This window comes from Anas platyrhynchos, chromosome 5 (genome assembly GCF_047663525.1).
Source record: "Anas platyrhynchos isolate ZD024472 breed Pekin duck chromosome 5, IASCAAS_PekinDuck_T2T, whole genome shotgun sequence".
NCBI lineage: Eukaryota > Metazoa > Chordata > Aves > Anseriformes > Anatidae > Anas > Anas platyrhynchos.
In genome coordinates, this window is record NC_092591.1 from 46,245,292 (window position 1) to 46,253,984 (window position 8,693).

General features: G+C 48.7%; 1 protein-coding gene and 1 non-coding gene across 2 annotated transcripts; both read left to right on the top strand.

Moving 5' to 3' along the window:
- Positions 1-531: 531 nt before the first annotated feature.
- On the top strand, positions 532-5,122 carry RPLP2 (ribosomal protein lateral stalk subunit P2). Its single transcript, XM_038180742.2, has 5 exons — positions 532-691; positions 1,009-1,132; positions 2,937-2,985; positions 4,516-4,614; positions 5,001-5,122. The coding sequence occupies exons 2-5, from the start codon at positions 1,010-1,012 to the stop codon at positions 5,075-5,077; spliced, it is 348 nt and encodes a 115-aa protein (XP_038036670.1). The 5' UTR covers positions 532-691; position 1,009; the 3' UTR covers positions 5,078-5,122.
- On the top strand, positions 3,141-3,273 carry LOC113843926 (small nucleolar RNA SNORA52). The gene has a single exon (XR_003497871.1). It is a non-coding gene; the product is annotated as a small nucleolar RNA SNORA52 (small nucleolar RNA).
- Positions 5,123-8,693: the final 3,571 nt, after the last annotated feature.

Here is an 8,693-nt window from a genome sequence, read left to right on the forward strand (position 1 = left end):
GGGACTGAGTGCGCCCTTGGTAGGCTTGCAGACAATACATAGCTGGGGGTCAGTGTTGAATGCCAGAGGGCAGGAAGGCCCCGCAGAGGGACCTGGACAGGATTTGTTGATGGGCAGAGGCCACTGGGATGAGGTTCAACATGGCCAAGTGCCAGGTCCTGCACTTTGGCCACAACCGCCCCATGCAGCGCTGCAGGCTTGGGGCAGAGTGGCTGCAAAGGTGTGCAGGGGAAAAGGATCTGGGGGTGCTGATGGATGTTCACCTGAACGTGAGCCAGCAGTGAGCCCAGGTGGCCAAGAGGACCATGTTTGGGGACATGTCTGTGGTGGCACTGGTGGCAGTGGTGGCAGTGGTGGCAGGGCGGGGGGGGGGGGCTGTGTCTGTGTGTCTGTGTGCGCATGCGCAGGAGCGGCCGGGCGGCACGGGCCGTGTGAGCGCTGCCCCCCCCGCGCAGCCCACAGGCGCCTCAGAAGCAGCTCCAAGCGCTCTGCGCATGCGCTCCCACCCCCTCCCTCGCCTCACCGCCCGCGCCCCTGGATTGGCTCTTCCCCGCTTCCCTCCGGCCCTGGCCCAATGGCAGCGCGCCTTGTTGAGGGGTGACGGGAAGAAGGCGTCGCCGTGGGGCCGCTCTTTCCCTTTCTCCGCCCGGCTGCAGCGGCGAGCGCACGTCCCGGGCCCCGCTCCCGCAAAGTGAGCGCGGGGCCGCTCTGACCCCCCCCGACCCCCCCCCGGGCCGCGCGGCGATGGACGCGCCCGGCGGGGCCCGGCCGGCGGCCGCGGGGGGCTGGGGCGGGGCCTGGGCGAGCCCACTCGGGGCGCGGGGGGGGGGGGTGGCGGCGGCGGCCATGTGCGCCTGGGCCTGCGGGACGGGAGCGGGGGGGGGGGGGGTGGAAGCGCGGCCGCGGCTCCGCTGCGGTTAAACGGAGGGGGGAGAGGGGGGCAGGGGGGTGAAATGGGGGCTGTGGGGCCTTTACACGAGCTCACCCGCTGAGCTGTGCGTCTTGCAGGATGCGTTACGTCGCGGCCTACCTGCTCGCCGTCCTGGGCGGCAACGAGGCGCCCACGTCCAAGGACCTGAAGAAGATCCTGGACAGCGTCGGCATCGAGACGGACGATGAGCGCCTCAACAAGGTGCTGCCTCCTCACGGCCCCGCAGCCGCTGCGTGACCGTGCCCTGCGTTACCCTCCTTGTTCCACTCAGCTCGGTGGGCTCTGGGGGCCCTGCCAGCCCCGGGGCGCTGTGATCAAACCTCGGGGCTGCTCCCTGGTCTCCAGCACCCTTCTGTTTCCCCTGCTCTCAGCCTGCTCTGCCTTTCTTTCAGGCTCTCGCAGATAATTACATACATGATTTCTTAAACACTGCTTAGCCAATCAGAGCTGTTTGTGCAACGCTTTTGTAGAAGCCGGGCTTTCTAGTTTAGCTTCTGTTGTCTGGAAGTACCTCTGTCAGTCATTGATGCCCTCTGACCGCTGAATCTAGTAATGTTCAGTGGGGTCACAGCTACAGATAAGTATCTACTAAAGCTTGTTCTATTCTGACCTAAGCTCTAGCTTGCATTTAAGTGTTTAATTTTGGCTCTTGGTCAGAAAGTGAACACTCCTGAAGGCCTGATACACAGTAGTAAATTCTTACTTAGCATGCTGCAAGGAAGCATTTGTACCTTCACCAGGAAACATAGGTGTAAATTTTAACATGGACAATAGGGATCTTCAATAATATGTAGGGAAACGAAATAATTTCTGGAATGATTAGGTTGGAAAGTAGCCTTTTTAAGAGGGTGTCCTACTGGGAATGTGTGTTGTGATGTAGCAGGCTTTCAGTCTGTGGGGAGTGAAGAAGAAATGGCCATGGGGATGGCTAGGGGAAGTCTGCCCCATACATCAGTGTGGTGTTTCTGGAGAGATGGAGGAAGAACAGTTACTTTCCCAGCTGGAAACTTTTTTTTTTTTTCCATTGGCCCAACCCAGTGATGAGTTGAATCAGCTGAGAGCATCCTTATACGATTTAGGACGTTGGCTTGAAGTTGTGGTGCTCCTGTGAAACATTAGGGCCTTTGGCCTTGGCATGCTTAGGTCTCTTTAATCTTCTTCTGTAAACTCGTTGGTTTCTCTGATATCCAGAAAGCATCTCTGAAATTTGTGCTGATCATGATTAATTTATTATGTTTGTGCTGACTGTATCTCTTGCGAATGCAAATCTACTGAAGTCTTAAAAGCACCTTGTAGATGAAACAAGTGTACAGGCACGGCATTTCGCAGGCAGTGTAATCAGGAGGGGAACATTGAAAACCTCCCAAAAGGCCTTTGAGCACTCTGCAGTGTTCAGCGCTGACCCCAACGCAGGAACTCACTAGGAGGCTCTGTGGCATACTCCTTTTTTTATTACAACTGGTTGCATGCTTTAGCAACTTGTATTTTCGTGTGTTGCTTTCCTCATCCCTGCTTATACAACAGTGGTAGTAAATCTAGAGTTAGGACTCTGTGTCCTAAGGATACAATAACCAGCGTGGCTCTAACATTTAGTAATGCTAGGAACAGGACCCTGCGGTTGCTGGTTCAGTGCCCAGTGCCTCAGAGGCTCCCTGTGGACATTAAGCAAGAGATGCTAACAGTCCCTCAGCGACTAACAGGCCGTTAGTGGGGTTTCCCAGCTGGCTCCACCACGTCTGTGTATCCTGCCTTTTGTAAGGCCCTTGGATTTGTTGTGAATTTATCGGAACAGATTTCATGAAAAAGCTTTCACAGAAAGGTAGGAAAGATGTAGCTGGAGTTCTTGTTCCAGTGTCCTCTTCCTTCCCCTGAGAAATAAGGAATGTGGGAGCTGTGCGAGCAGCAGGATGGAGGCGTTGCGTGTTATGATTAATCACTGCTTGTTTGAGTGTAGCTCGTACTCAAGCTGTTTTGAAGCTATTAACATTTTAAATCTAATTTACAGGTTATTAGTGAGCTGAATGGAAAAAACATCGAGGATGTCATTGCTCAGGGTAAGTACAGTCCCTGAGTGTCACAGATAATTGCCTCTGCTACTTCAGGAACTTGAGAGCACAGAACTGCCGCCAACTCCCCGATTATTCATCGGTTTCCTCATGCAGCTGAGGGCTTCCATGCTGGATCCCTGTTGAAATGGCTGGAATCCAGCAGGTCCATTCTAATGCCTCGCAGGTTGGTGCCAGTACCTGCTGGGTTTCGCTTGTGGACCACATCAAACTGGAAGACTGAAATGTGTCTGAGCTTACTGGTGGTCTGCTCGTGACGTAGTTTTCTGGACATGCTGAATGAAGGAGGAGTTAGCTCTCCTTCCATACTCTTACAATATTTTTTTTTGCAGTTACCCACTTGTTACACACTAATTACGTAAAATAGGAAGAAGGGACTGTTAAATGTAATTAAGTGCCAATTGACTTTAAAGGCACAGTTACACCCTCAGTGATTAACACAAGCATCTCCAGCGTATCTCTGCTGGAGCTCCCTGTTCTAGCACTTCCTTTTCGTGAGGGCAGGACTCTGGGTGCTGATCTGTGCTCCTACCTCCTGGCTCTCACTGTGCTCCTACCTGCTGGCTCTCACTGAAGCTGGGGCTTACAACATTGCCTGACTGTGTCAGAGGGCTAAAATAATGCAGAGCTGAGGTAGCGCAAAGGTCTTGATAAAATTGCCTTCTATTTTTGCAAATGCTTAGGCACAAGGGAACTCTTGGGCATATGTTGGCTTAAAGGTTGCCAGCACTTTGCTTGGCGTTGCTGTTTTGAGCAGTAACAGGACATTTCTGTCCGTGTGGTCTGAAGACCTAAGAGAGCCATTATGCGTGTGCTTACAACACATTTAAGCTCTCTCTCTATGTAAGGGTTTTTCTTAAAATAAATTGTTTCCTAGAACATACTGACATGTATATGAAACATGTTTGTTTACTTGGCAAGCTTATTAGAGCTTGAAGTAACAAGGAATTATTTAGAAATGGATTCCCAGAAATTGGAATACAGGCAAATGTACTGTGTACGTGACCCCTGAGTGCCAAGGGAGCCCTGGTATGTGACAAGCAGATGCCGGAGAGCTCGCTAATGTGCTGAAGACGAGCGTAAATCAGAAGCGAGTTTGCCACTCTCAGAGGAGATGCAATAGGTTTCATAGGGTGTTGGAAAACTTGGTTAAAATGCTGTACTCTTTGCCATAAATTTCTTCTCCCCTGGATGGCCCCAGCCATGCCCTCAATTTTCTATACCCTTAAACAAAAAAAATACTTCTGTGTTTGAGGGGGGGACTGCATACAGCAGAAGGCTTATTAATGTGCTGTTCATGTTGTTGGGGTAAGCTGTCATTAGGAATGATTTTTGTGAGGTTTCTTTGTTAGTTTTTACTTTATTACAGGCGCAGCTTCATGCTCCTCTCACTAACAGTGACAGTTTGTCTGTGATCTGCAACCTGATTTTTTTTTTTTTTTTTGCACTCATTTCTTTTCCTCTTCTTGCCTGCCTGTGCTTACGATGAGCATTGAAATCCTTTCTCTTCTCATTCAGGCAATGGCAAGCTTGCCAGCATGCCAGCTGGGGGAGCTGTGGCAGTCTCTGCTGGAGGGGTCTCCGCTGCTCCTGCTGCGGGTGCTGCCCCTGCTGCCGGTGAGTATGGATGGAGAGGGGTGGTTACAGGGCATTTCTCTTTTCCCTGTTAAAATCCTAATGCTGAAGACCAAATCTCAAGGTCTTTCCACTTTGGCAATTCGCTGTGTGATTGAAATGTGAACTAAAAGGTTATTTTTGCCATGGGCAATGAGAAACGTTGGCTCTTCTTTATTCACTGTAAGTTTGTTCTGGCTTAGAACAGAAAATCAGACAGACTTCACTGTGTAAAGGGCATCCCCTTGGTATTGGTGTTTGTGTTCCCCTATTGGAAGGGGATGGCAGTTCTGAAGGGGAACTGTGGAAGCTGGGAACACCAAAATGTTGCTTAAAAGTCTCTGCAAAAAATATATATACTGACCGTTATCTTGTCTCTCCTTCTTCAGCTGAGGAGAAGAAAGAAGAGAAGAAAGAGGAATCTGAAGAATCTGATGATGACATGGGATTTGGCCTATTTGATTAATTATTTGTTATAGAGAAATTATTAAAACTGTTTGTTTTAAATGTTTTTTTTTGTTTATTATTATAACCACGCAAATGCTACTGGATTCAGACAGCTGTTCTTTAAATAGCTCTGACAAAGCTTTGGTTTTTGGTTGGACCAGATGATCTTGAAAGTCTTTTCCAGCCTTAATGATTCCATGTTTCTATGAATTTTATGAGCAAGCCATGGGACTTTACTCTTAAAGTAGTCAGGAACTGGTAAGCTTGTCTGAATCGGGATGCTTGTTTTTGGGGCTCCCATCTGTTAAATAGTGTGTGACAGCTGAATTTACCAGACACCAATTGAAATTCTCCTCCATATCCAGCAATAAAAAAGTTTATTTGGGGGTGTCTATTTAATCAGTTCCACAATATACAAAACCATTTGAATGGAGAACAAGTCCAGCAATGTAATCTCAGAGTTAGTTATAATTTCTGTAAACATCTAAAACATCCCTGAGTTCATTGCTGCTTTGTATTTCCAGGATCCAGGCACAACAACACTAAAATGCTTCTCTATACTTGGATTTCACATGACATCCAGAGGGTTAATGTGGAACCTCTAACAAAACCCTGCTGCGTGTGTCTTGTTCTTCTTGGTACCCTGAGATCAATGCCAAGATGATCTCTTCATATTCGGTGTCTGTTCTGGTGGCAGCTGAAATACCAGGACACGAATCTCCTTGATGAGGATAAAAACCAAAATATTTGATGACGGAAGTAGTATTTTTGGAGAACTGAATGTGATCTCCGGTGCACGCAGAATATCAGCTGGGGAGGACAGTAAATGTTGCTTTTATAAACTGCCTCGTGCTAGGAAACGATTCCAGCAGGCAACTTCCAGTGATTTCTACAGCAGTCCTGGGCTGTCACCACGAGTAGGTAGTGTACATGTGATGATCTCCCCATGCCAAGTCTCCGCAGGTAGAGTCCAGAGAGAGACCCTGGAGTACTCTGTGTTGTGAAGCTTTGCCAGCCTAATTAAGTTGTGGAAAAAAAAAAGGCACTAGCTGCTGCTGCTATGTTGGTTATGAGTCACTGGACAAAGCATGGCAAGTGCTTCTGAGAGGGCAGATGGGTGAAATCCAAGTAGGAAAAGCTATTTTATCTCCCTCTGGTGTACTGAGGGAGAATGCCCTTACTTTGCAGCAGCCAAGGGAGAGGGCAGTTGAAACTTTGATCCTCGGGCCTCAAAACGGCTGTCACTTAAGCAACTAACCCTTCCCGACCTGTGCGTGCTGTCAGGAGGAATTACAGGGGGCAATGCCAATGGTTTTCAACCTCTGAAGTCCTAGTGCGGTGATTCGTGTAGCAGTAATGACAATTGCTTGTGTTTGCTCAAATTCCCTGTGAGATTGGCTGTGGTTCGATACTGGAAAGGATGCAGGTATACCTGTGCTCCTTCCTTACCTGTGCTCCTTCCTCACAGACTGCTCCGTTTCAGCCCCCTGGGAAACAGCGGTTCCAGGCTGTGGTTTCACAGGGAGCCTCCCCTGACCTGCTTCCTTCCCCTTCTTGGCTGCTAGGAGTGAGTGTCATGCTACGAGCCCTGTCATTCTGCTCATCGGGGTTTTTCCACGCACAAACTAATTTGTTTCCGTAGCACAGCTCTTCCATGGGCTTGTGCTGTGCCCAGGGCTGCGGGATGAGCCAAGCCTGTCAGCTGCTGCTGGCTGCTGCGGTTAGCTGCTGCTGCAGAGGAATGGACCCCGGGAGGGCTCCGGCTACACCCAGCCTTCTTCCTTCCTCTTTATCTTCTATTTCTTCTCGTTGCAACCTCTTAGATCTCAAGTGACAGACGCGATCCTGTGCTGTGTGTCCTACGATCACCCTTAAGCACCTTCCTGAAGGTGCATCGTTCTGATGAGGACTATCGCTCCTCCTGCTTTGAGGAGAGGGGTGGTTTGAGGGAGAAAGCACTGAAAACACTGCATTTGTTACACTGCCACAGGCAGGCAATGTGTTTTACCCAATACCCTGCAGGTTTTCCTTATGAAGTCCAGAGAATTTCTACTACCAGAATTTTCTACCAGAATTGTCCGCACAGAACTTTCACACGTTTTTTCAGAATTTGGTGCAACGTCTTGCATGGTGAACATTTCTTCCCAGTGCAAAATCCAAGCTTTCTTCCCCCGTAGGCAGTATGAGGTGGTTGTCACCTGATTGGTGTGTACAGAACCCCGTGTGCCTGGAAATCTGCTGCAGGCTTGTCTGGTGCTCTGGGTGGAGTCCACCACTGATGATCTCAATGAGCTTCTAGGCGAAAGGAATTGGGATCCCTACTTCTGCTCTTTGGGTACTGTTTCAAGATTTCAAGTGTCGCTGTCTCCTTTTCAGGCTTATCGATGGTTTCCAACAGCAGGGATAGCAGTGGGATAGATGTGCTGTGTTCCGGGATGCTCTCGGAGAAAATGAGTGCCTGTGAAGACCTAGAGAGGTGGCCTAGTCTGTCCCCCTGCAGAATCAGTTTCATAACAGATTTTTCCTGACTTTTTAAATATAGAAACCTCAAAGATGTTGAAGGGAAAGGGAAGGACAACCTCGGGCCTGGAGATTGCACCGCTAACTGATTATTACTAAATTGATTGTAGGGGAGAGTGATGTAGTCATAGGCTTGACGTTGAAACACGTGAGCTTTCCTCGCTGGGACTGCTCCATCTCAAATCAGCTCTGCCTGAAAACCATTCCTTACTTCCTCACAAACCCCACTGGCCAGGGGGTGTGACATGACATCTCCGCTACTTGGAAAGCAATGAGAACGTCCTGGGCACAACTGGGGAGTAATAAGCAACGGATCCCTGGGGGGCATTGTCAAATTAGCTGGTTTCACTCTTCCTACTGAGGCCCAATTTTGCAAGCTGTTACACGCATCCCAAACGCAGTAGCTTTCTCTTACGTAGAGCAATGATATCTGAAGGAGCTTGCCTAGAAGGAAGAATCCAGTCCCCAGAGAGCAGGACAGACTGCCCCACTGCACCAGGAGATGCTCCTGTTTGCCGTGGATTGCTCTGATACATCTCACAGGTGGGAAAAAGACATCGAAGTCAGGCTTGCCACTGACCTTCACAGCCTTGGGTTGGGCTTCATGACCAGTGCCCCAGTCCTCTGACCACAGGCCACAGTATTAAAGAAAGTAACATGCTGAAAACAACAGGCTCTCAGCTTCCACTTAAAATTATTAATTCCCTTTTGCCAACCAACAACTAAGGTCTTGCCTGAAAACAAAACAACACAACAGCAGCAGAGACTTTGCCTGTATGTAATTATCTCATATGTAGTATGTTATTATCTCAACCTGCTGACTGCTCACAATTCAAAACTAGAAAAAAAATGAACAAAAAAACAAAACAAAACAAAACACAACACTAGAAAACCAATGTGACAAATAGGAATTGCATGAGAAGTTTTCTCAGTTCTATCACAACATGCAAGGGCAGGAATGAACTTGCAGTGTTCTGATAGGAGTTCAGTACACGTGAAAATCTGCTTGACCTAGTTTATTGCAGGATTATGAACATTTCTCTTGCTGTACTTTCTTACCGAGGAGAAAAAGATTAGTTTAGGGGCATAATTTATTTTGGAGGAAAACGCAGTTG

Excerpts from the sequence above, each read along its gene's own strand:
- RPLP2 (XM_038180742.2), top strand. The coding sequence starts at position 1,010 with ATGCGTTACGTCGCGGCCTACCTGCTCGCCGTCCTGGGCGGCAACGAG. Across the intron at positions 2,986-4,515 it reads CGAGGATGTCATTGCTCAGG|GCAATGGCAAGCTTGCCAGC; the intron begins GTAAGTACAGTC and ends CTTCTCATTCAG. Across the intron at positions 4,615-5,000 it reads GGGTGCTGCCCCTGCTGCCG|CTGAGGAGAAGAAAGAAGAG; the intron begins GTGAGTATGGAT and ends CTCCTTCTTCAG.